The following is a 27,981-nucleotide window of genomic DNA, read 5'->3' as shown; positions in this document are numbered from 1 at the left end:
TTATAGATCTAGTTGAGCAATCTATATATGTTCTTTTTTATTTTTTTTGCTATGGTATTGCTATTGATGGATATATTTTATTGTCATTCAGCACAGAGCTCATACCAGCTAGACTTGGTAGCAATTCATTAAATGTCATAATGATAACACCTTCGTATTTTTTTCCTTTGCCTTTACTTTTTTTGTAAAGGGGAAAAATTTAAAAAATATTGAATTGACTGAATTTTTTCCCTTAATCAGTTTTGCATCTAAGTCTGTTGCTAATGATTCACCATAAAGAATAAAGAATTTTTGATGCCCCAAGTAGAGCATAACCTTTCATGCCAAAAGCAATTGAAGGTCAGACTACAATTTCAGTCTAATTGCCTTTTTCCCTTTTCACTGTCTCTTTCCAGTAATACACAACAATCAATACAGCATGTAATTAGATTTCATTCAATCTGCAAAGATTTAGAGAGCTTTCATCTTCTCATTTGGTATTCTCACATCATGTCTTCCTACCCATGTCTTCTACACTAGACCCCTTTGACCTGTTCTGTTTCAGATGTGGAGGGATGAGCTGGGAGTTTTCCCTTGAATTTGACAGGTTATCATTCGTTACACATCATAATTTGATTTTGGTCTCTTTGGGAAGATTAAATGCAATAGCAATTTCCAGCGTGATAAATGGGGTTTACATTACATATGCATTTCATGGAGGAGGCTGGGGGAAAAAGTGGACAATTCACATAATTGCAGCACAGAGGCTTCAAATGATGGAAATAGCAGGTCCTGGGTGCAGAGTACTGATTCCTGCTGACTGGGACTCCTGATTTTTAGAGTGCACTGGAAGCCAAGTGATTGCATTTAAAATTCAGCCTGGCAATCTGCATAGGTAAAAGTTACAGTAGTGTTTTTAAAAGGGAAGTTTATTCTTCATAAGCTCTGGACTGGTTGAAAATGGATCCAAATTTCCATGTTTTAAAGTAAGGGTTGGGAACAGGCTGCAAGAGAGTCATGTGAATATCCGCATCACATATCCACATTGTCAAAAAAGAACTTTTTACAGCTGGAAGCTCTCAGCTGAAGAGCAGTTCCTTGACAGAGGAGAAAGGTAAAGCCACACATGCACAGGTCACATTTAGTGTGACTGCAGCCTTGCACCAATGAAACTGCACCTCCTCATACCCACACATTTTATAACTATTTATATTGTATGAATTTATGTTCTGCTGCTAAAAAATGCTAATTTTTTTTTCCTTTTTTTTTAGGTTAGCCTGCCATTTCTTGGTTTACTACCCAGTGTTTTCTATAGTGCTGGGTCATTTTCTCAAGCTTGGCTAAGTCACCATTGACCTACCCAATGCAGGCCTGACCTTCCGTATTGCAAAGTGATGGTCAAGTCCAACAGACCAATTTCCCCATCAAACTGGTTTTGGTTGTGTTAGTATTGATTTATGCAGCTGTGGGAACTCACAATCGGTGCTTTCAGGAAGGTCAAGGTTTTATTCCCCAAAACAACAGAAGGAAAACGTAATGGGCCAATATTTGGATAGCCCCTATATAGATATAAGGTAATATTTGAATAGAGTTACTCTATTTAGGCACTTTAGGAAGAGAAAAGTTTTAAAAGTTTAGTTAAAAAAGAAGGCAGCTCTCTTTTGTAAAACCGACAAAATTGCACTCAGGTCTGAAAAATATTGACAAATGCAAAAATATATGTCTCAATTCCAGCAGCACATCAGTGATTTTAAAGTCTTTCCCTCTACTCTGTGTTTCATGCAGTGGTAACTATTTTTTATGTAATATTTCTGCTTTTTGCCTTTGTAGCTGGGAAGAAAGCGTATTTTGACAGGAAAAAAAAATCATGTGGTAATTTTATCATTGACTCATTTGTGTGGAGCTTGAATCATTTGTACCATATGAGATTAAAAGCAATGTTTACAGAGGCACAAAGGAAACCTTTGCCTGGTGTTGGTTTTGTTGCCTTTCCAGCTGTATTCTGGTTCAGTATCTTTCCATTTCTTTGTACATTTAGCTGGAATTGGAAAAGCAAATATGGGTCTGTCATCTTCCCAGAGAGGAGCTGCAGTGTGGTGGCTGCACACCTACAGCCTCTGCACAGGTTCAGAGGATTAGAAAACCTGGCTTTAATTGAATACTCTTGCTAGAGAGAGGTGAAGCTGGTTGTTGAGTTTAGGGGGGTTTATTGTTTGTTTGTTTGATCTTTTAGTAAATAAAGGCAGGTAGCAGTTGAACCAGGAGCATCATTTTGGAATGAGGTTCCAGACACTGAATGTGTGGCATTTCTCCAAGGAAATACTAAGATTTATGAAAGGAAGGAAAAGAAATTAGTCATGTTTAACAAATCTGCCTTTTTTTAATGCTTCTCTCTGACTTTACTAATGGGCACTCGGTTTCTCTTTCTCAGCATACTTGGTATGCTTTTTAATTATTGTTGCTGTTTGTGATATTTATCTTGGTAGTCATTACCATCATTTGGTTTAAACCAACACACTGAAGGACAGAAAAAGGAAAAAGTAGAAAATAAAAAGAGTCTGTGATGTTCTGGGTAACAGGAAGGAAGAGAGCCAGTGACAGCAGAGCAGCTTCCAACCTTGTTGGAGTCCTATTGATCAAAACTTCCTCTGAAATAAGACACTTCCAGTTCCTGAGAGAGAAAAGCCAGAGAAACCCTCCCAGTGACCCAAAGTCATCCTCTCCTGAGAGCACAGAGCTAAACCAGCCAAATGCTAATTGCATGTGTCTGCTTTTCCTAAAACTCATAGCTGTGGTGCCATGGAAATGGTTGTGAATATCTGAAAGCTTCACAGGTGGAGGCAAAACCCATTTCTAGGACAGCAGGGCAGGTGCAAACAGATTAAAAACTGTATTTCTGCCCTGGAGTTTCTATCCTTTCAGGTGTTCTGGAATATCCAGGTTCTCCAGACAGTTTGAAGACAAGATACAGTACAACTGGCACTTACTGCTTATTCAGCAAGTCCTGCAGGAGATTAAAAGATTGTTAGGCCATCTCCTGAGCCAAGATTTCTTGACTTACTCAACAGAAGGCAGCAATGATGCAACTTGGTCTAAATCAGAGGGCCCTCTGATTTAGCTGGGGTTATTTTGAGTTTAAATTCACTGTAGTGCTGCTGGGGATAAAGGTGACAACCTTGTTTCTGTTGGTTATTTCTCAGTTTGATCTCTTGGGCTTTCAAATTCTTATTTCTTGAAGTGACATCACACCCATGATCTGGTGTAGGTCCAGATGAAGTGAGCTGTGATATCCACATTTGTAAATATCCAAGGACATCTGTAGATATCCAAGGACATCTGTAGATTTCCAGGGAAGTGGTATTTTGGAGCTGAGTTCTGCTCTCTTATCCCTCTGGTTTGATGTTCTTCTCCCACAGTGAGGAAGGGGACTTTGCTTTCTGCAGTTCTTCACACTAACTTTTATTCCACCTAGTTTAGCTCAACTGGACTCCTTGCTATGCATGGAAAGAGCCCAGCAGCACCTTTTGTGGGAAATCCAGTGCAATGGGTGCTCCAGAGGAGCTCTCACACCATTCCCTGCCCCTCTTACTGCACTTGTCAGGCCATTTCACTTCTGAACAATTCTGTGTTTGTGTTTAATTTGCTTGGATGACTTGTTCTGAGGGATCTTCTCACACTCAATGATGAGCCTGGGGCCATGAATTGTTTTGTATCCCTGTTGAGGGCAAAATGCAGCAGAAATGGGCTGGTCTTGAGAATCCCTGACAAGTGGTAAAAAGCCTAATTTTTTTTAGTTGGTTTTTTTTTTCCATCAAATGTGTCCTTGATTACTGGCTCTGAAGGAGAGTGTGAGGGCAGCAGCAGGGCAGGGAGCTGAGGAGACAATAGAGTGATTCTGCTTTGTCATCATGCGCAGTGTGGACGCAGAGTTCTCTTGGGGGCTGAAGAGTTGTTGAAGTAAATGAGCAAAACGTTTTTGGAGAAGGTGAGAATATAGATTTTTGAATATCTTAAGCCTCGTATCACCTCCCATGGAGCCATTCTCTAGGAGCACTTTCATTTGCCACTGGTCTGATTTATAATTTTAATACATGAGCTGTAATTTGCATGTCATCCTGGGAGAGTGGGCAAGGATGAAGAAAACTAAACCAAGGAAAAGGTTTTTAAAAGAGCTTCTGTTTTAGTAGCTTTCTGCTACTTAAAAATGGCTCTGTCAGGCAGAGATTATGGATGCCAAAGTACTAAAGGAGAATGTTACCTGTTTCACAGCACAATGTTTGGAATCCCAGTGTCTGGAACCACATTTAAATAACCCAGAATTGGTGGGTGAGGATAGAAAGGAACTTGTTTGGGATTCTTTGGTGTGCATTTTCTCCAGTCTCAACCTCCTGGGCTGCAGGTTAGAGCAAGAGGCCCAAGAGGCTGCTGCAACACCAGGCTCTCCTTTGGGTTGGGCAGCCCCTGGCACAAGCCTTGCTCTGCCCCAGCAGGCTCCTGACACCTCCTGCCCCTCTGCAAAGCCAAGACAGCCCTGTGGAAAGGAGCTGTGGGTCACAGGACCGACAGCACAGAGCAGGCTGCTCTCTCTGTGTTCCCAGTGTGTTGCTGGATTTTGTTCCTGTTGGAATTGCCACGTCTGTGGTTGAGTCAGCACTCGTGTTCAGCTGGGAATCCAAGCCAGGTGCAGAAGTGGCACTGCTTTCTAAGCAGAGTGCAGATGCTGCCAGCCCTGCTGTGGCAGTGTGGGGGTGACAGACACTGCTGCCTGCACAGGGGGACTGCCTCAAGCAGGGTTTTATCACTGCAGCAATGATTCAAATTCCCCTCAGCTCACCCGCGCACTTAGTCCTGTGGAAATCACTTGCCTGAATTAATCTTTGCTATTGATCCAGAGACATCAGCACAGTCTGTAGTTATCAGTACAGTAACTCCAGTAGTAAATTTGGCCAAGTGAAGGCATTTTTGCCACAGGATGAGGAGTAGGTTTGGTAGTCATGATGATGTCTATGTAGTACAAAGGATGAAGCCTTGCTCCTTCAGAATGGTTGAGAACAGGGCCCTGCCTCCTTTAGATTTTGGAAGGATTCCCCTTTGTAGTAGAGAACTTTGTATATTTTTTGCCTCTTGACTCCTAATCCTGGGGGCTCTTGTTGCTTCTGTGTTTGTGCTGTTTGGCTCCACTCTGCATTTTGCAAAAAGAAGTTCTCAGACCAGCTCAGATGAGCACGTCATGGTGGCTGTACTGCCCGTGGTACTGCAGGACCATTTGCACAGGAAAAGGGGGTTTGTTGCACAGGATTTTGTTTCTCTTGGAAGATATCCATGAAGACAGCTGGAAAGCCCTTTCCTGCAATTCTAGGGAAGTTTGCTGCTTCTTCTTTTTTTATTTTTTTCCCCTCTAGCATTTTTAGTCGGGTGGTAGGGTTAATTGGTTGTTTTTCATTTGGATTTTTTATGCTGGTTTTGTATTTTATTTGGCAATGGGGCCTTACTGCCCTTTTAGAAATTGAGTTTATTTTTTTCTACAGCTCTCATATGCCTCTAGGATGAACAGCTTTTGTAAATAAAAATGTATTTTTTGTTATATTAACTCATTTTCAAGCAAGCCTTGTGTTGTAGCAAAGATTGGTGGTATTCTTTCCTGTGCATGCTGAACTGAAGGCAGTGATAAGACTAAAAATATCCCCAATTGAAACAGCATTGTATAACCCAAAGGTTAGTTTTCCTCAGGATGAAAATTTGCAGTTGCTCTATGGGTTCCTTGTAAGACAGATTTCTGGTCATGCAGCCATGTGTAAAATGAGGCTACTGAGAGCTGCAAAGTTCTGTATCTGCAAAACTCAGCCCCACTGGTGGCTGCCAGGAGCAAAATTGAGCTGGTGGCCAATGCTGGCACCCATGGCTCTGCTGTGAGCTGGGGGTGAGTGCTGGCTGTGCCCTGTTCACCCCTCTAACAGCAAAAACAGATTTCCCAGCCCAGAGCTGTTAATGCTAAAAGCTGCTGATGGATTGCAGGTGGCTCCGTGTAACAGATGGGAGTGGGGCATGAGGGGAGAGAGCTGAGCTTGTTGGAGATATTGCACAGCCCAGTGCTGGGCTTCCCAGCTGCTGGAAGAGTTGATGCTTTTCCACTTTTTGTGTGGAAAAATGGGTGTTGGGTGGTTTGTGTGCGAACCTGTGCTAGCCTTGGGTTTGGAAACCACATTTTTTTAGGTAGTTCTGTTACAAAATTTGTGTGTTGTCTGGAAAGTCCCCAGATCTGTGGATTTAGGCTACTGATTTTCCAAAACCATCACAGGAATATGGGCAGCCAAATTTTCCACTGGAGCCACCTTGCTTCCAGGTGGCCAGTCATTCCTACCACTCTTTAATGAACTTTTGCATCTGCCAGAAAGTTGCAACTTTCTCAGCAGTGGAAAAATGTCTTTTGTTTATTCACTGCTATTATCACAAGGAGCAGTGAAAATGCTTGCAGGTATTAATTATAAATGTCACCTATTTCTTCAATTTAACATTTGGCAAACTCACTCAGCACATCCTTGGTGGGGTGCTCCTTTAAAAGGCACAGACGTGACCATGCCAGCACCTGCACTGAACATTTCACCCTCAGCTATTCCTGCTCTGAATACACAAACCCAATAATCTTTGATTTTAGACCTGTGCCAGCATGATGCTCCTCCTGAAATAGATCCATCTGGCTCGATGCGTTTCCATTCAACAGAAAATTAATTCCAGAAGGGAAGTGCCTTTTCTAATGCCTGTATCCAGTGGGGTTGGATGCAAAACCTTCTGCTTCCTGAAAGAGGCAGCTTGGTATGGGTCCCATATTCACAGCCACATTCCCATTCCAGGCCCACATAACTCAAAGCCAGGCTGCAGAGAGCCCTCTCAGATGAGATCATGGAAGGAAGAATTTCTTCTGTGATTCATTCTGAACCTGATCTGCCTAATAACTGGGTTCTTTGTCTCCCTCTTTCTGTCACTCATTAAAAAGTTCACAAAGTGAGAATTTCCAGTTCTTCTTTGCACAATGAGAAGAGTGAACAAAAGATGTGCGTAAATGGAGGAGAAATATTTATGAGGGAGCAAAGAGCTGGCCCTGACTTTGAAGCTGGGATGGAGCAGCCCAGCGTGCCAAGGGCCGAGTGATGCAGCCCTCAGAGAAGATGAGCATTGCAGAAGGATTTTTGCATATGCTACAGGACTACTTGTTTAGGCGTCTCTCAGCCTTTAATCAGCCTGACAAGAAGCTGGAGCACAAATGGAGTTGAAGACACACAGTGGAGCCTGTGGAAGAATGAGGCCAGTGTGAAATTTTCCTTGTTAAAGTCGATGGAAGTGCTCATGGGATGAGTGAGATGGGGTCAGGGTTTGTGCCCAGCTCATGGCAGAGCTGTTCTGGCCCTAAGGAGAGGTGGAGCTCCCCATGGCAGCACCAATGATATTGTGATATTGTTAATCCATGGTGTATTTAACACTCTGGGACAGCCATTCCACAGTTTGACAATGCATCTTAACTTGGAGTGTTGATATTACTGTGTACCAGTTTCAGGAGGGAAAAGCTCCTGTCTCCTGTGTGGATTCCTTATGGCACTGAGTAGCAAAGTCAGAACTAGGCCTAGAGGACAGGACAGCTGATGCAGGATCAGCACCAATTAGACATGACTAGACTGAGACACGCTGTGCTGTCATAAAGCAAAATGATCTTTCAGGATGGAAATTCATTTTAGAAGCAGAAATCAGTGTATGATCTTCTGGTTTTGTCCCTGAGCTTGAAGAAGGTGCCTCTAATCTGTGTGATGGGTGATACTGCATGCCTGTGGCTCCTCAGTGCCTCAGCATATGGTTGTGAAACTAGAGGTTGATTATTTTCAAAAGTATTTTGACAGATACTGAACTGACAGATTCCCTGTTAAAAAGAGAGAGAGAGGTTTTGTTTGCTCCTCTGCTCATGAGGCTTCGTGGGTTTTAGGATGATACCTTGCTTTATATTCCTTTCAGAGGTGGGGAGGGAAAAGCACTCCTACCACAAGAAATAAGAAGGATTAATTTTTTATTAATTCCAGGGGAAACAGGGAGAGCTGGATGGAGTGGTGTGTCCTGCTGTCAGGGTGCCTCACCTCCAAGCCTGTGTTCTCCCTTTCCAAGGGTAGCAGTGCTAATCTAGCAAGTCAGGCATTTCCATGTGAATTTCCTGTAATATGGAAAAGTAGTTTTAAATGGGATTCTCATTATTTCATTAGGAATCCCCTAATCTGTGACCAGAAAACACTCTTTTATCACTTACCCTGGTGCTCATCATTGCCACTAACCCCTGGCAAGAAGCAGAGGGTGTGAGCTCACAGAAACAGGAACTGGGGACAGAAGGGGTCAAGAAAATATTTTAAGCAGCTGAAATCCAAATTCCAGACCCAGGAGACCTGGCCTGCATTTCCAGGGGGGGCTGTGCTGGGCTCCTTATCTGTGGTGACAGCTCATCTCTCTGCTCCCCTGATCCCTCCCCTTATCTGTGTCCTCAGGTTAAATTTGTGATGTTGTTAATTAGTGGTGTATATAACAGCCAGGCACCAACAGACCTGGACACCCAGTAATTAACACATTTAATCCTAAAAATATATGTTCACTTCCTTGAGCAGCTAAACCAAGAAAACTCAATTTCTTGTTGGTTGGCAACCCACAAGTGAATTCTTGGGTGGTCTCTTAGAGTTCCAACAGGTCTCTTGTGTTTGATCTTTCACCAAACCTCTTCTCTCAGTAGGAACATTTTAATGGCACTTTCTTCCCAGATGTCAGCTTCTGTGACACTCACAGAAATGCAATTTTTGGAGACCTCTGACTGTCTGCCAAGCTTTGGCTGAAGTTAGAAGCAGTCCTTGAAATCTAACAAGCAGAGAGAAGGGAGAGTATGGAGAGGGAAGCAGACTGATAGACAAATGGAGACAGCATGATCCCACAAAATGGTTTTTCTTAGCAAACCAAGCTAAAAATCATATTGGTGAAAAATGGGATTTTTACTTATTTAAACACAATCATGAAAATTAAGTTCTGAGCTTTTAAAGGAACCAGACTCAGATGTCCACATGGAACTTCTTTGCTTGCTCTGTTAATTGGCAATATGTTAGCACAAGCATTTTTCTCTACTTCCCTGCTTATTTCAGTTAATAACTACAGCAGCATGACATTTCCCTGACACTACACCAGTACTGCAGGAGAGCCTGCCTTATTTTCATCCTGCTGAAATGGCAGACTGGGATCCCACTAGCCTGTCTCAGTGCCTTTCAGTAGAGTGAACAATTAAATTATGAGTGAGCAGAGCAGCGGTGCTGACGCTCTGTGCTCAGCAGTGTCATGCACATCCTGCTGCTCGTCCCATCCCATCCCATCCCAGGGCTCTGCCCTGCCTTTCCCTGGCCCCACTTGGTGCTGAAAATCTCTTGCTGCTTAGGAGCAATGTGGGTGTGAGCTGAAGTTTAAGCGTGACCGCAGAGCGCGTCTGCTTTGTGTCCTTGAGGAGCGATGAGCCCGAGCTGTAAACTCAGAACTCGGGTTCCTGAAATTCAAATTTTGATTCATACCAGTCTCTCCACTGAGGGATGATCTCCTGCTGTATAAAGGCACCTTCTATCACTGTCCTCATTTCTCTTTTTACTGTGTAATTTAACACCTCATAATGTAGTCGTAAGTACAAACCGGAGACACATCAGGGGACAGGGACATTCATTCTTTCATGGAATTTTGGCATAAAGGAGAGGAAAGCTTGAAGAAAAATTGAGTCTCAAAACTTGAGTTTCTTTTTACATTGCCTTGGTGAAAAACAGATAAGCTCTGTTGCAGTCAGTGGTATTAGGAAGGTAAATTGAAGAAGGTTGATTCACAACTTCGAAAGCTTGGCCACTGTCTTTATATATGATCTGAATTCTATATATGTGTGGTAATTTAAAAGTGCTCTGTAGGTAGATCAAAGCAGCACTTTGGTACCAAATGCATCCTGTCTTCTCCAAGGCAAGCCCAGGGGTCCTGCTGAGGGTTTGTCAGGGCCCAAATCAGCCCTGGGTCACAGTCAATTCCTACAAATACCCACATGCGATGAAGCCAATCTTGTTAATAATGAATCAGTTATTATAGGAGAGCTGGTTTTTACAGTGCCTGTAATAGGAGATTGTAGCTTTCCCGCTCCTGGAAGTCTGAGTCAATTTATCTTTATATCAACAATAAACCAGAAAGGGCAGAAATCAAAGTAAGCAATGTTTTTATTACCGCTTTTAAATAAAACATTGTGCCAATATTTTCCCCGTAACATTACATCTTTATTTTCTCAAATTTATTGGCAATTGCTATTTATCTTCATTTCTCCTTTCTTTTGCAAAGCTATCTCATCCTTTGATTTGCTTTCCCCAGAGAATGTGGTACCTAATCCTTTTTATTTGTCCTTGATAAATCCCTGATTAATTGTATGTTATAAGCTATCCATGCAACATCGTGTCTTTCATTTCTAAATAGGCTTTCTTTTATGAATATAAAGAGCTAAAGCTTTCTTTTCTAGAGCCAGAACAAAATCCAGACTCAACATTTCCTTTAACAATAGCAAGGCTCTTCAGAACCAAGTAAGATTCTCAGCACTGTGGAATCTACTTTTATTCCCACTTTGACAGCAGGAAAGACTCAGACCTTTAGTTGGGCACATCCTCTAGTAGATAGATCTGTTATAAATGTGGCTGTCACTTCATCTCAAAATTAGAAGGACTCTGCAGAGTAATTTACTTCATCCATTTTAGCTTCAAATATACCATAATTTGTTAATATGTAAGCACTTTTGTTTATATGCTGGGTTCAGGACTGTCTTTTTGCTGTTTAAAATGTGCCCTGTGTTTGTTTTTGAGCTGACTTGTCCTGCTGGTAAGAAATTAAATCATACACATATTAAGAGGTTGATGGAAGAAGGCATTGCAGCCTGGCATTGACAAGCAAGGCACAGCTGTGGTGTATGTTGACATGAGATAGGAAAATAAAGTGAAGGCAGGAAAGAGGAGGAAAAGCAGAGAGCCAAAAGCCAAGCTCCCTGAGAGGTGTCAAAGATGAGGCTGAGAAAGAAGAATATAAAGACAGGTCAAGAAAAATACACAGATCTACAGATCTGAAATAGACAGTCTGTCAGGAAAACGAGTATGTTTTGAAACCAATGTGCAATGATGCAAAAAAAAAAAAAAAAGTATGTCACCCTTAGAGAGCTTTTAAGGCAATACCACACTGAAAGGAAAGGGGAGGAATCAAGGCTCTCTCTGGCTCCTGTGAAAACCAATATCCAAATTAACTGGTTTTCAAGAGATTTGGTGGAAGTATTTGAAACCTCTCATCCTCAATAGCAGCTGATGCCTTCTCCCGTCTATTCCCAAGGAGAAATGTCTGATGCTGAGATGGAGAGGCAGCAGACAAAGAACCAGCCCTGCTCTGACCAGCCAGGGACTTTCTCAGATAATTTCATTCTCTGATGCCAATAGGAAGAGCAGGCAGTGGCTCTTGGAGCACAGAAGGAGAGCAGTGGCTGCAGCCAGCAGGTCTGCAGTTGTTAACATTGGCTCTTTATTGTGGTTGCATTGCCAGAGGTGAGCTCAGTGAGTAATTTCACAGGAGTGGGAAATGGAGATCCACTTTCAAGCACGACGTGACTCTGAGTTCCAGCAGCTCCCGTGTCTGGGTTTAATGCTGCCATCCTCTGCTGTGCAAAATGAGCTGAACAACCAGGAGCTTTCCAGCCATACAAATAGCAAAGTGTTCTATATGACTTTGTTGTTGGGAAAGCTATCTGTGTGATTATGTTAGTTTAATTTAATAGCAGGCTGTTTAGGTAAATGAGCAGGGAGGCATATGAGTGTCTGCAGATAATGTGGAGCATGATTGCAAAATGATGCTGCAGGAGATGGGCTTGTCTGGTCCTTGTCAGGGCTCTCCAAACACCCTTGAGCAGGAGAGAAGAATCCTCTTTAACCTTGGACAAAATCCCTCAGGGACAGAGACCTGAGGGTGAGCCCTGGGCAGTAATTTGGCAGGTTGGGCAATGTCAGATGTGGGAGAGCCTTTGATGAGTTTGGACTTTATTATCAGCACAATGGAGTCTAGAACAGTATGAACTTGCATAGGACCTGAAATTAGATATTTTTTTTTTTTTGGTTCCTTGTGTTTAAAGGTAACTTTTTTCCTTTTGGAACCTGTGCCTGTGGGATTGACTGTGGTACTGGAGCTGGTCTGAGAATAGAGCAGTCAGGGACTTCTCATCTAGAATTGCACCAGAAGTCAAAAAGGGGTATTTTTAGTGATTAGAGGTGTGCAGCCAGCTCTGTAGGGTCAAGGAAATGTCATTGCATCCAACAGCAGCTTTCCAGCTGTGGCTCTATCCTGTCAGACCTAGGGTCACACCTCCCTTCCCACCATGGTCCACTGGTTCCCTTCCCTACCTTTGATTAACACAAGCAAACTCCTTGCTTTTCAAAAGATATTTTCCACATTTATGAAATTAAAACCCTTTAACTTGGCTGAACCAGCTTGTTTCTGAATCTAATTAAACAGCCCCAAAGTTTTAACTCTTCCACCATGGAGCTTTTCAAGGAGAAGCCACTCTCCCTTCCCCTAGAATGTCTCTGTTATTGTTTTAATGATCAGTTCACCCAAGAGTTTTCACCTCTGTTTCCCTGGAAAAATTAAAGAAAATCTAATATATTGATACAGATGATCCATTTCATGTGAGTTGGTGACACTCTGACCATGACAGCAGCAGAGAATTCATTGCTGCAGGAGCCCATTGAATCTAATATTAGTGTCTGGGCTTTTAAAGGACACTGGGTAGTTTTATGCCCTGTTTCTAACTGTCTGAGTTAAGATAATGAGGGTAATCTAATATTATGCTTCAGGGCTTTAGTTACCTGCCTGTGGGGTTCAGAGGGAGCTCTGCTTCCAGGGGCTGAGCAGAGTTTAATTGGCCAAGTGCTTCATCGTTTGTGTTTCATTTCCTCTGAAGCCTCAGGTGTTGGCCACTGCCAGGGGACAGGTGCCAAACTGATGACACTCACATTTTGTCTCCTTTTAATATCAGTGGGCTGCCAGGCAGATACACCAACATTTCAGCTCCTCCCCCTCAACTCCAGATTTATGCCATCACCAGAGGAGTTTGCTGGCTTTCCTCCAAAGCCCTGAAGAGAAAAATGCATTTTATGTTTCACCAGCAAAAACCACGAGTCATCTGGGATTTAAAAACTTCTAGAAGAATCGTGGCATCTGTTATTTATTTAAAGATAACAGAGTGATCTTTCTCTGTGAATGAACTTTTTGATGATTCAAAGGAAAATTTATTAAAAAATCAGTCACACACATATAATTTAAAATTATGCATCTAGGATAGGGGCTTTTTATTTTTGCCTCTCAAAATGTATCCTTATACAGCTCTTCCTTGCTTAAGGAGGAAATCTATTTTTGTTTATATCAAGTTTCTGGCAAAACTCTGGCACCTCTCTTATTATCTGTAAATTTGGGATCAGAGTCCTACCTCACAAATGAGCTTTTATCTTCATCTCCAGTGGACTGTACAGCTGCTATTTCTTGGTCCTTCCAATCCTCAATCTGTTTATCTCCTCCTGAATTATCTGTTGTAATTAGAATACATTTTCTCATCTCAAGGGGTAACCAGCTCCAAATGAGTGTTCTATAAAAGCAATTACTTTTGATATTAGATATCTGTACATAAAAACACAGTATTTCTTCCAATTAAAAAGCACTAATGAATTTTGTGTCTAGAGAGGCAGTAGCCTACGCAGTGCTGCAGCTTCTGGGAAGCCAAGGAACAAAAGATGAGGCAACTGTAAGAGGGCAGTGGTGTGTGTGCTGCACCACTGAATAGCAGATTCAGGGAGAACATGGCTCTGCAAGGACATCCTGTTCCTTTTTGTCCCCAGCAGGCTTTTGTCAGCACTGCTGAACCAGATCCCTATCCATGTTGTGCCAAGATGACTAACACAGTTTGTCCTGCTACTCCTGTCTTCTACACCTCAGCCTTTTTATTTCCTCAGATATTCCTCTCCTCTTCCTCAAAGTATTAAATCTTGCATTTGGCATGGGGCAGCTTTACAAGATGGACTCCTTCCCTCTACAGACACAGAACTGTCACCTTTCATCATTTCAAAATTATCTGAATGACTAGGGAGCTCTATTCTATTCTATTCTATTCTACAAAAAGGATAATTTCAGAAACACCTTGACCCTGTTATATTGTCTTCATGTCTTCCTTCTTCTTTATCTTTCTTGCATCTGGGGTTTGCCTTTATTGATGGTGAGTTCTTTGGGGTGGGATCTGTCTTTTTGGGCTCATGTAGTATCTGCTGCAGTGATATCCTGAGTCTGGACTACATGGCGTGGAAACTCTAAGGAAAAAATTGTTCTGGCCAAATCCTGTGCTGGTAGGAGTTACTAGGTAGGATTTAGGATTTTAAGGACTACCTGAGCTCTTTGGGCTTATGAAGCACCAGTGGTATCCTGAGTCTGCACTACATGCCATGGAAACTCTAAGGAAAAAAATTCTCCTCACCAAATCCTGTCCTGGTAGGAGTTACCATGTAGGATTTAAGGATTAAAGCATCAATATGGTGGGAGCAGAGTGTGTAGGATGGAATAAGGGTCAGCTTCCAGCCCAGCTGCTGAGAACAGCCCAGGGCACCTTCATGGAATTTTCCATAAAATGTATTTTGAGCATTTGACAGATATGCACATGTTGTGTCTCAGAGTGCCCTCTGCAACCTGGAAAATCCCTGTTTTGAAGAAGAAACATATGGCAAAGCACACAAGGGGTTGGATATAAGTCCTCTTTCCAGATAATCCCATAATTTCCCAGGCTCGTGGTTCTGCACTCTGTGCCTGACTGGCTGCTGGGGGTGGGAAAGGAGCAGCCCCCCTACAGGCAGAGCTCCCAAATCACTTCATCCCTTCCCCATCATTCACCTGCTCACGCATGGATGATACCTTACAGGATTGCCTCTCATCTGGGCACCAAAACTGAGAAATGCTGTCTCAGGCTGTCCATTGGGGTTTGGAGATGAGGTTAAGCTACAAAACCACTGCACCTCCTATTTCTAGAGACAAAAAGTTGCATATCAAGTACTTCAGCTTTACAGGTTGCTGTACTTTTGTCCTTTTCAAGCCATCAGCTGCAGGATGCTGTTTGTCTTCTCCCTGATTTATCTGCAGAGATATTTGGGGCTGATACCAGGCTCCAGGGGACATAAACTTTTCAAGCAAGGATGCAGCAAACTTGAGTACAACTATAAAAAAATCAGACTGTGTTTTGGGTTTCAGATAAATGGAAGTGCTGGAGTCACTTAAATTACATGGGGTTTTGTTTGTTGCTCTCCAATTTCCAGAAGTTGGAGCTTGTATCCCTGTGGGATGTGATTTGCTGAATGTTGCTGTATGTAAAATAAATCTCCTCCACATTCAGCATTCCTTCTAGCTCAGAAAGTGAGCACCTTTTGATATGGGCAAAATTCAGATCAGTTCTCTGGGCAGCAAATCTGACATATTATGTAGGCTTGCTTCAGGGTCATGGTGGGGGAAGCTGATCTGGGATATGGAAAGTTGGGATATGCAGAAATTAAGGGCCAGGCTCTATTTAACATTTAAATTGAATCATGAGCTAGACACCAGCAGCTCCCCATGCTGCATGCTACTGTTTGCGAAATTGGCTGAAACTCTGTCAAATAGTGAAATAGTTCCAAATAAGATTTTTTTTCTGCATATTTTTGATCCTCATGCTTGCAACAGAAAAATGCTTTTAGTTTTTCAAGTTTAACATTAGTGCAGTGAACTGCCAATGCATTCACTGAATTTATGCCATTATGGGGCTGTGTGAGAGAAAAGGGGCTGCTTACACCAGAGAGCCTTTCTCTGGTGTGTGTTCTTTTAGAAATCATCAGCTAACAGTTATTTTTAGGTATAAGTAAAATGAAGTTATAAACAGCTGGTGAGCTGAGACCTTTAGCTCAGTGTTGAATGGCTCACCTGTATTGCACTTTTCCTCCTCCTCCTCCAACCAGCTGCTTTTCTTGTGCACCTGCTTCACTCTGACATGCAGCTCCTGAAGGAGGAAGATCATTGCTTCACTCCATGCCATTCTTTGAGGCTCTAACCTTCAGCTGAAGTTTCTAGCTGCAACAGAACAAGATCAAAAAATTAGCACAATACAGTAATTCAAGGTGGAAGCACTGGGGTTTGTTCAATAGTTGCAACTGCTTTAATTCCAGCCTCTAAACAGCTGGGTTTATGTAAAAATAGCTTAAAAGGACATTGTAAGCTGAGTCTTGTTTAAGCTGTTGCTGAACCTATTCCAGAATTTCTGAACCTTTTTATTTTCTTTGCAAAGCTGTAACTGGAAATACTCAAAGTCAGCTTTGTCAATCTATGTGGAGTTTCTATTGTCCCTGATTTTTTTTTCTTTTTTAAATTAAGTTAAGATCCAAAGATTTTTATTGCTTTACATGGCATGCAGTGGTATTTTCAGGTGAGTAATAATAATTGGAGAAAGAAGAAAACAGTTGTTTGAGTTTATGTTCCCTGTTTTAGTGTTTCAGGGGTCACAGGCAGAATTGCTAGGTGACTATGTCAGGATTTTGACTTGTGCCAGATGTTTTAGAAAAAAATGTTTTATTCCCTCCTTTTAAGATACTAGAAACTGAAATATTTTTCTGCAGCTATTCAAATATGCAGATGAAGTAAGTGTAGATAAAGCTCAGAACTCTGGCTTTGGAGCCCTTCTCAGGCTGGGGCTGAGACAGGCCAGCAAGGGCATTTTGGAGATTTTGCAGCAGTTCTCTCACTGTTCTGACATTCTATTATTATTTTCAATCACTTATTTTTATTTTGAATTGTCAGAAGTTTAATTCTGTCTGAGAACCTTGGCTGAACCTGATTTACAGCTGCCTGTAATTGTGTTGCAAAAAGGAAAAAAAATTATAGTAAAATAATCACAGCCATAATCTGATCTAGATTTTGCCATAGTTTCTCATATAAATCTTCTTAGTGCTTTTCCCAATGTGACAAGGTTTATGATGAAAAATAGAAGATCTCTTTTCTTCCTAGAAAATGATGCATCCTGTGGAGTAATTAATCTGGTTAAGGAACTGTTCTGCTCTCCATTCTCCCAACAATTTCTGTCCTACACAGAAATCTCTGCAGTGAGAGCAATAAATTAGAAATGAATGACAGACACTAATTATTTGTGACCTCATTGTCATCTGCAGCATGGAGCAGCCTATGACCATTCCCAGTGTAACAGCTGCAGATATTTTTAGTCCAGAAAATTTAAAGAAAGGATAGATTGAAGAATAGCTGCTCACTGGGCATCCCCTTTCTGCACATCCCCATTGCAGAGCTGGCCCCATGATCTCAGTCCTTGCTCTGGCTCTGTGCCTTGCCCTTGTTGGCTTCTGATGCTGAGGAAAAATGGGTGAGAATCAGGGCTGCAGGTGGGTAACACAAAGGCAAGATAAGGATCCCAATTCTTGATACCAACCTATTTTTGTGAAGATGCTGCTGAACTGAAACTCCTTTTCTTTGTGCCTTTTTTGTCCTTTTTTAAATTTTTTTTTTTTTTTTTTTAAGGCTGACCAGTGCAGCAACTGTGGATTTGGGGGTTAGCAAGTCATCACTGTGATCTAGAAAGGGATGGGAAAAAGGTCTCTGTTGAGGAGACAATTGCTGAAGCAACAGCAAATCAACTTTGAGATGGAAAATGCAATGGAAATATGTGAGGCAGGGTCTGGCTAACCAACCATGCATTGAGGAGCATTGCCTGTAATTGCTGCCTCTCACACACATGCACATATATAAAATAGAGTATATTCATTGTTCCTAAGACCTTCCAGAGACACTTTGGTGCTCTTTTTGAAGAAGGCAGCAATGTGATATCATTTATTTAATTGCTGCTTTATTTTGGTCAATGTTACTGCATTTCTGGGATAACTGTCAGTCAGACTAAGCTACAATGTGGTAGCTGGAGCAAAAAGCTCACTGCAATATGCTCTGAGGGGAAGTCAAATGATAATTCCTTCCCACAACAAGATCAGATCAGCAGCACAAAGAGCTAGAATATCAGATTTAGAAAAAGGTATATGAAATAATTGTCATCATGGCTGGTTTTGCAGGCTGTCTAACCAATTCTCTCAGAAGTAAAATATCCAAGTGTTTGATGCTTCCTGTGGGGTGGAAGTTTCATTCTCACATTACTTGTGCCACAAAGACTCAAGTGTTTTGTTCCATAAACTGCAAGAGAATGTAGTATGAAGAATAAAGTTCTCAACCACTGGAATTAGATTGTTGTTTCAAGTGAAATGAGCACACAACATCTTGGAGAGCCTTTCATTAAAGCAGGTCACTTAATTTTAATGAAGTAATCTTCAATTTGCTTTGATGTTACATCAGAACCTAGCCCAGATGATTCCAGGTGATCATCAAATGAATTTCCACATTATGGTCTTTCAAGGACATAGTCTTTGTCAATTTTTCTGGGGTTTTGACTTTTAAAGTGTTTAATTTGACTCTTTTTTTTTTGAGGAAATTGCTGACTTTTCTCAGAAACTGAGCCCCTTTCAGGTTCCATATATTGGGCATGTCAGGCAGAGCTTGCAGCATCACTGCTGCTGGTGTCTGTTAAGTCTAAGTCTGTGTCATGCAGGAAGATTGGGCTGCTCTGCTTCTCCTTTTGAGTGGGGAGAGATGTGGAGTCCCAGACATGTAATTTCTGTAATTACTCAAGCAGGGAATCATTGTCAGGCCAGGCGTGCAGGGCCCTCTGCTCACATTTTTCCAAAGGAAAGTCAAATGCCAAGTAGCCTCTCATCCTAAACTGGAAAAAAAAGGACAAAAGTGGCCATTTTCTTCAAAATGAAGCTCCCTAAAATATTTTCAGAATGTTGAACATGGATTGAAGTGCTTCACTTAATAAGCTAGAAGAATTTTTCTGGTTTGAAATCCAGACTTGTCTTGAGTTTTAGTCACGTTTCAGTGCTTGGTGATGAGGAGCATGAAGGCATCAAAGACACAAACACAAGCAAGATCTGTCCTGACTCACCACTGATTGCAGCATTTTTGTATTTTTGTCAGCAGCGTCTGAAATTCAGTAGCAGAATTCCTTTTATGTTAATTTGTGACTGTTTGTATTGTTGCACTTTATCTCAGAACAGGATTTTGTCATAAACATTGCAGGAGAAAATGCAGAATTTCACCCATTCAGATCAGTAATGAAGCAATGTCTCTATGGGCTGTCCTGTCATTAAACAGAGATGGTGATGGAGCTGTAACAAGTAAGGACATTGTTTGCAGTGAGGTGAAAGAGAATTTCCTCCCAAGGGTCTGATCCGCCCTCTTTAATGGCACTTGGAGAAGCCAGTCCCACGTTTGTACTGCCATGTGTGTTTGTTGCTACCAAATGCTGACAGTTCCTTTCTTTCTTTTTAATCATTTAGTTGAAATAATGACATTTTCCTCTTGAAAAAGTCTTGATTTGAAAAATGTTGAGTGGGTCAAGCTCTAATTGCTTTGCTTGGTGTCGTAAATGATTTGGGGGAGAGTCACACATTCCTGTATGGTGTTCCCAAGGTTATTATAAATAACTTTGTCACTTATAATGATTTGCTGATAGCCAGCCTTTTGGAAAGGAGAGCTTTGACATTAAACACAGGATATTTGAGGAGCTTATTTATGAGGATTCAGCACCAAATTAAATGCCTGTTGCCATGGAAGAGGTTCCTGGTGATGTGATCATACGAGCATTTTTATGTTGGTTTAGTTTTGTTTTATTTTTATTTTTGAGTTGACCAGTGAATGAAACCTGTGAATGCACTGTTAATTGGCTGATTTCTCAGCACCTACTGAGTGTCCAAACTTTCTGCTACTGTGAGCTCTACAGAGCTGAGTATCTTACATATTTCATTTGTCAGATGTGAAGTGCAAAGGAATCTGGAGTGATTCCCAGGTGGAGCGTCAGCTCCATTAAAATAGTTTTAGCACATCTTTGTGGCAACAGAGGCTGGGCAGGGTGTGTATTCGAGTCCAAATCACCCATCTGTTGAGTCAGGCAGTGAAATCAGATTTATCCTGTATTTACCACCCAGCAGAACCTGGTGACCAATCCATAGGAACCAAACCTGGACCGGGGCTGCAGGGTCCTGGAGTCACAGAGCAAGTACCAGAACTGACACTAATGTGGAGTTTAACTGGCACACCCACATGTGGTAGAAATTCAGCATCTCTCCCTTAAAATGAATGAAGTTTTAATGGCTACATGGGGAAACCCACCAGTTCTAATGGGGAAAATTTTTTTCTTAATTATCTTAACAATAATGAGCCATTTTGGAAAAAGAAGGAATCGTGAAAGCTGCTAATTGATTCTTTATAGTTTGCTCATTATGCACAGATACTACAAGATGTGTTGGTTTGGACTTTGGTTTGGGAAGCTGAGGGTAATTTCCACAGAGGCATGAGGGTTTTAAGAACTGGGAGTTCAGATCTCATTTATCTGAAAACATTCTGTGTCACAGAAGATGTTCTATCTATACCTTTTATGTTAATAATTTGATTAATTTTTTTGTCTGTGTTTCATTTAGGTCTGGCAAAGCCCATGGGATTAGTGGAAGGTCCAGGAGGTTTGGGCCAAGGGGGAATGGCTGCTACCCTGAGAGATGACAGCCATGAATCAGAGACTAAGTATGAAGAGTATGGTTACAATGCCCAGCTCAGTGACAGGATATCACTGGACAGGTCCATCCCTGACTACAGACCTAAAAAGTAAGTGGAATTCTGCATTATTATTATTATTGTTTGGAGTAAGGGATTGATTGTTGTTCTGCTGACCCATGGTGGCGTTCCTCACATCCCTCCTGGCTGGAATATGACAGCAGTTACTTTTACAGATACCCTGAGCTGAGTGAAAATGAAATAAACCAACTGCCATCTCAAGCATGGACTGCCAAATTAAATGCATAGCTAATTCTGTCAGTAGTACATTAATATGCATGTTCAATGCCTCAGATCAAAAATTACATCAGGATATCAGTGCTTTTTGGGTTTGGTTCATTTAGAAAAAGCTTTCAGAGGTGGCAGATTTAGTCTGTGCTTCCTGTAGTCACATGCAATGGGAGGGGGCAGTGCAACAAACACTTTATAGTCACTGGTCCCTTAAAAATAACCCCAGCTTATCAAATCAATTGTCTTTAATTGCATTTGATATTCTTAGAATTGTTTAGTCAGGGTTTGCAGTGTGCTGAAACATGGACTAAGTGCAATCCATCGGGGTCCTGTAATTGCAGTAAGGGTTTTTTTTGTCTTTGGAATATGTGTCTATTTTTATTCCACTGTTTATAGTCTTCGTACGCCTGTGCTGTGCTTGACATTGCAATTACATGTTTATTATTTGCACTGATTTATTATATTTTGTATTAAATAACTTTCAAATCTTTCATATTTATGGAGTTATATATTTTCCAGATGAGACATCCACACTATCATCCCATGAATGACAATCAGTAATGTCTTAATGCAGAGGAGATCAGCAACAATGCCTAGTTGGTCTCAGGAGACAGAATTGAAAAGAATACTTAATTAATTTCTAATAATAATCTTCTGTTTTAAAAGACCCACTGGGGCTCCTAGGCAGAACTGAAAGTTAAATAAAAAAGTATCTTATTAAATGGTGAGAAAAGTTTAGCCAAGCTAAACAGCTGTGGTCTCTGAGTAGATTGCAATTGAATTAGGATTTTAGGCAGTTCAAGCTGCCAAAAACAAAACTTCAGCTTAACTACAAATTTCTTTAGCTGTGTTACATACTAGACTAATCTCAGAAGTATTGACTCAGCATTTGTTTTCTCAAACCCTTGCTACAAAAAAAAAAAAAAAAACAAAACAAAATTCAGGTATCAGAAGAAGCAAAAAGAAAGCAATCTGCTGCCTTGATACCACATTTGATGTACACTGACTTGTTTAATGGTCTCATCTCTCCTCTCTTGATGTATCATAAAAATCCATCTTGGAATTATGCTGGGGAAATCTGTAGTTATGCAAATATTGGAGCTGTGCATCAAATCTGGCCCAGAGACCCTAAAGTCAAAGTGAATTTTCCCAAATGGAGCTTGGCGAGGTTTGACCTGGTTGTTATTTGCTGCTGTGGGCAGGGGGATGAGGATAAATGAGATGTGTTCTGCTGGGAAATGCCAAAGCAAAGGCTGCAGAGCTCAAATCCAGCTCAGCAGCTCTCAGAGGCATGAAACCCTTTGCAATGCAGGGATGTTTCACTTCAGATTATGCTCTCCCAGTTTTGCTGAGGAGCTTTGGTGAGTCACTCAGATGAGCTTTTTGACATTCTCATTGTGGGTATCTCATCAGGCCATGCCAGATGATTAAATATCTGTGTCACTGGGAGAAGTGCCTCCCTTGTTATGTTTGGACACTCCTGGGTTGGTTCTGGTTAGATCTAGAGGCTGCAATTGATGCACTTGTCTCTAGATGAGTCACAGGAAAACCCTTCAGACTGAATTTGCTACAGAAAATGAGAGTGGAGATAGTAGAAGGTCTTTGTATAAGAAGATTTTGCCCACTGAGAAGGTTGGAGAGCAGCCCTGAGGAGGATGTGGGGGTGTTTGTTGACAGGGAGCTCAGCATGGCCCAGGCACTCAGAGAGCCAAACGTGTCCTGGGCTCATCCCAGAGGGGATTCTGCCCCTCTGCTCCATTTTTTGGGACCCCACCTGGGATTACACCCAGCTCTGTGGCCCCCAGCACAAGGAGGACATGTACCAAAGCTGAGCTTGACTGTTTGATTTAGATACTCTAATTATGTTTTGGAGAACTGAACCTCCATGAGCTTGAGACAGGCTTTGAAATCCCACTCTTGTCCAGTTTCTCTGTGTGCACACTTGCCCAGGGTCTCCCCTCTCCATTGCTGAGCTTGTCAGTTTGCTTGTGCTTTATATTCATGTCATTCTCAGAGCTGTTCATTTTTTAAAGGAGAGGGCTTTTCATTTTTTGAATTGAGGAGCAAGGTAGAATCAATGTCCAAGGCCATGTACAAAGTCTATGGCCAGCCTGTGAACAAAAACATCTGAATTTGCATTTCCAAAGTATTAAACTCTGCTTTCTCCCCATTCCGGCTTCCATTTGAAATATTCAATCTATGTATTTCACAAACCAGTATTAAAGATATGGACTGGGAGAATTTATACTCAAGTCTACATTGCACAGGCAAAATTTATGAAAGTAAACATGATTTCAATATGCAAACTCAGGACTTATAATACTCCAAGCTTGATGAGAAATCTTGTATTTTACTTCATTTGAACTCCCATCTTACCATTGTCCACTCTCTCATTCTGATAGAATAAACCTTCAATTCCATCTACATGCATAAGTTCATAAACACTTGGCAGTTTAATTGCTTTTCAGGAGGTATTTTCATCCCCATGCAGCAAATTAAAAATATGTTGCGCTACAGAGGTGCAGAGTCAGCCAGTGTGACCAAGAAGCTCCCAAACTGGAATCACCTCCCCCTGTCCTTCCACTGCAGCAGAGCCTCAAGCCTGGGTGGGCACTCAAGATGCTTTTCTCACATTTTGTTCTGCTTTCCTACCTGCTGCTGTCACTGCTTTTATTCCTTTTTGCCCAGAAACCTTTTCTTTAGGATACGAATTTCTGTTGGTACAGGAGACAACAGCAAATTTTGTTTGTGTGCCAAATAGAGGCAATGGCAGTAAACTTCTTGCTTGTGATTACCGATCACACAATAATTACAAAATTACAGTTTGATTCTAGCATGGTATGATAAATATATCCCAGCTTTTTCTTCTCAATATCAGAGATTTTAAAATATCTATTAGAGATTTTATGATCAGATTATATTATCTAAATAATATATTATTTGAAGTTTTTCAAGGTCTATACCACTGTAGAAAATATGTTGCAGAATGTTTAATGTCCTGATTTTTCTTCACAGCAGTTAAGTATTAGCATGACTTCTAGCCCTCACTAACACATCCTATTTCCTCTATGAAATGGAAGAAACAGAAGCTTTTCTTGTGAGGAACAGGTTATTTTTGTTTTGCAAGCACACAGCTAAGCTAGAGCTTGTTCTGTGGTTCTCTGGGAGAAGTGTTATTTGATGGTGAAGTGTTATTGGATTAATTTCCATATATGTTCTCCCATATATAAAATGAGTGTCATAATTGAAAAAACCTGAGCACTGAGTGAAAATAATCTGCTGATGCCAATGAACCTTGCGTGTAGGAATGCATAAGAACTTGTATTCCTGGCAGCTATCCCTCCCAATATGTTTAGGTGGAGAATTATCCTGAATCCTGCCTTGGGAATGCTGTAAAATCTGCTGGGCTCTGTCCATGCCTCTCTTACCATAATTTCAAAGGCAAAATGTTTGGCTGAATAGTCAAAACCAGACCTAAAGCAACAGAGCAGCGATTTTGGTGGAGATTTTGATTTTGAGATTTTGGTGGGGATTTCACACTTCCCAGGTTCAGCCACCTAAACCCCCGCAGGCATTGGGCAGAGGAGAGCAGGTTTCCCTGTGTGGCTACACCAGGCTGGCAGAATTTTCATCCTCCTGCCCTTTTTGGGGAATAAAATCCTCCTCTGTTGCCAGCTCTAGCCAAAATATCAGCCCCTGTTCCAGTAACAAAGGCTCAGACTCAGCCCTTCCCAGCCATGCATGAAGACAGAGGTGCTGAAGCCCCATGTGACAGTAGATTGTGACTTTATCGAAGTTAAAGAAAGTAGAAATGTCCAAAACTTTAGGGAATGTCATTCAAAGATGGGGTAAAGGCCCCCAAACTTACAAAAGCTGTTTGTTTTACAGTGTAGAATGCTGGAAAATTGGGAAGTGTCAGCTAAGCAGATGCTTTCAAACAAAAGCATTGTCTCTCAGGATAACATCAATTCCCCTGCTCTTTTTGATGCACAAGCTGGATAGCAAGGGGTTGAACTGAACAGGTGCAACACCTGTAAATCCAGCATTTTCTGTCTTTCTATCACTTGACTTTGTAACTTAAATTACTTCAGGGCTTTCTTTACATGCAGGAAACATCCACACACGCAGACACACACACTCAAGCACTTGTCAAAACCACTTGCTGTCATGCATTATGCATACTTTTGAGAAAAGTTAATATGATCCTGCAGCGTCCATAATGGCTAAATTGGCTTTTACACAAAATTGTCGCTGCTTGGTGAGGATCTTTAATTTAACTGATCTTTTTTTGAGCAACTTGGATGCAGAGTGCATTGTGGCAGTTCAGTGATAACAATAATATTAATATATGGATTCAGTCTGCTGGCTCTATCAGCCAAAGAAGATATTTTCTTTGTGTTACAGTCACGGACGTTTGTATTGAGAAAATTCAGCCCTAAAGAACAAACTTATTAATGCTGTTGCAACTCAAGTCTTTAGCCATAAAACTCAGAGAAATCTGGGTCTTGAGGAAATTGCTTTCATTTATTCCGTTCTTTTATGGAGGCAAGCATTTTTGTGGTTTGCCATAGACATTTCACAATAGCAAAAGAATTGCATCTCTAGGGCTGTGAAGTGTAATTAATGGTTTAATCCACTCCATACCTAAGGAAAAGCTTTTTTAATTACCTATCAAAAAGAATTCCGGAATTGATCAAATAATGTTACCGAGGGGGCAGCCTTGGTAAATAGACCTCTGATTTGTTCATTCAAAGGTTTAATAACAGCAGCTCCAGTGAGGCCAGCAGCTGGGGAAGCCTTCAGTGACCACTGAGCTCCAGCTCTCTGAAAAGGCAGAACCACCACCTCCAACTTGGACCCTTTCTTTGGGCAGCAGGTCTCTGGGGAGCCCCTGTGCTGTTTCAGCTCTCTGGAGCCCCATCAGGGGTGTGAATGCAGTTTCTCTGTGGTGGAGGAGGCTCAGAGCTGTTCTTGGGTGGCTCTGGTCATCAGTGCTGTGCTTGGATGGCCCTGGTCATCAATGCTAGGCTTGGATGACCTTGGTCATCAGTGCTGGGCTTGGATGACCCTGGTCATCAGTGCTGGGTTTGGATGACCCTGGTCATCAGTGCTGGGTTTGGATGGCCTTGGTCATCAGTGCTGTGCTTGGATGGCCTTGGTCATCAGCGTTGTGCTTGGATTGCCTTGGTCATCAGTGCTGTGCTTGGATGACCCCCATGCTCTGCTGCACGTGGCTTCAGGAGCAGGGCACAAAGGCAGATGGCTCTCACAGAGTATCAGCTTTTGGATCACTGCACTGGGCAAGGCTGGGTCTGGGGTTATTTGGTTTTCCCCCCCACAGCTGTTTGCTCTGCCTCGTGACCTGTTTTCAAATCCTCTAGGGATGCTGGCTGTTCTTTGAGCCAGACATAGAGAAATGACACAAGGAACTCCAAATTAAAACAGACCCTTTCCAGGTTAACCAGAGTGCAGTGTAATGGGCCTTTTCACAAGGAATATTTGAAGTCCAGAGCTTTCCAGCAATCAGAATTTCTGATTAGCAGAAAATGACAAGCGGAAAAAAAAAATTGCCTAAAAATATTTTGTGTTAGGCTGAGCATCTTCTGTGAAATGTTTGTTTAAGCAAAGAGTTTAGACCGATGAAACCTTTAGTTTCCCATTTAAAAATCACTCTTGAAATGATGAATTTTCCATTACTAGCTTCTACCAATACTTTCAGATTAAATATCAGGTCACAGTTTAATGAAACATTAAATGAAATTAAGCATTTTGGGTTTTTTAAGCAGAACAGTGTTTCACAATCAAAGTATAAGCATGATATTTTGCTTTCAATTAGACTTTTTTTTCATAGGAAAGCATTTGACTTTTTTTTTTTTGCACCCACTCTCAATCAATCTAAAAAACCATGCTAAAATTCTGAAAAATCCTTTTTTTTGGCCACTCTGAACATATGACGTAAATTGAAGCAGAGAGAAGGAAAAAACAGAGAGGGAAAATGTTGCAGACAGAATTACCTCTGGGCAACAGATTAAGATTGTTTATTGGAGGGAAATTCAGTAAGAGATGAAACTAACTGAAGTGTTTTAATTGCATCCCAAATCAATGTCCAGATGTGGATTTTGAGCAGGGCGAAGGAGAGGGGTGCAGACCCATGTTCTGGGAGTTTATGTAGCTTTGTCAGGTTCCATGGGCTGGGCATTTTCCTTGGGCTCTGAATCCCTTAAACAGCCCCTTTGCATGCACATTATCTGTGTGAACAAGCAGAGATGCAGCCCCAGAGAGATGCAGCCAATTTCAGCTGATTTTGGCCTTGCCCAGGAGCAGGAGGAGCTGGTGTGGACTGAGCAAATCCCTGTGCTCCTCCTCTGCAGTGAGCTGGGCTCTGACCAGCTCCTCCCCAGCATTTGGTGTTGTAGTTCTGACTCAGATCATTTGGGATATCAGCTGACAACCTCAATTCACTCGCAGTGCTGCCCCTGGGCCAGCTGTGCTTATTTGTGTATCCCTGTGTATGCCACAGGCTTGTCTCTGCCTTTTGGGAAATGCTTCTTGTTTGGCTGTGAGGGGCTTAGGCTGGAACTGTGCAAAGCCCGCAAAGGAGAGGAAAAAATTCACCTGTTTCTTTGGCTAGGCAAGAAAACTCTGAGGAAATAATGGGTACTGCTCTGCATCAGCACAGTCCCTCTGTTCCTGAGTCCTGGAATCATGACCTGACTCTGTCTATGAAGATATTTCAGGTCTTCTCCCAACCTCTGCTGGAGCTTTGCTCACCTGGCACAAATAATGATTGATTAGGTGGAATGAGGGCTCAAACCTTGGTCCCCCAAATCCCAGACCACCTTTAGGTCTTTGTATATTTAGTTGTGCAATGTTAAATTACTCCAGTGAGAAGACTGAGGAACAAGTTAAAACAGTGACTGTGTTTCCCAATAATAATAAAAAAATATATTGAGAAAGCTTCCATCCCCTTTTTGAGGCCAGTACCAGAGTTTTTCGCAGGAC

The 27,981-nt window shown here is 41.7% G+C and overlaps 1 protein-coding gene across 8 annotated transcripts in view; it reads left to right on the top strand.

Moving 5' to 3' along the window:
* GALNT9 (polypeptide N-acetylgalactosaminyltransferase 9) overlaps positions 1-27,981 on the top strand; it is a 257,312-nt gene that overhangs the window by 128,624 nt on the left and 100,707 nt on the right. For all 8 annotated transcript variants that reach the window (XM_064726604.1, XM_064726603.1, XM_064726601.1 and 5 more), the window contains one exon: positions 20,619-20,799. In XM_064726604.1, the coding sequence (XP_064582674.1) occupies positions 20,619-20,799 (181 nt within the window). The remainder of the gene's footprint in view (positions 1-20,618; positions 20,800-27,981) is intronic.

This window comes from Zonotrichia leucophrys, chromosome 15 (assembly GCF_028769735.1).
Source record: "Zonotrichia leucophrys gambelii isolate GWCS_2022_RI chromosome 15, RI_Zleu_2.0, whole genome shotgun sequence".
In the NCBI taxonomy this organism is placed as follows: Eukaryota; Metazoa; Chordata; class Aves; order Passeriformes; family Passerellidae; genus Zonotrichia; species Zonotrichia leucophrys.
This window is presented reverse-complemented; position numbering and strand designations above follow the sequence as displayed.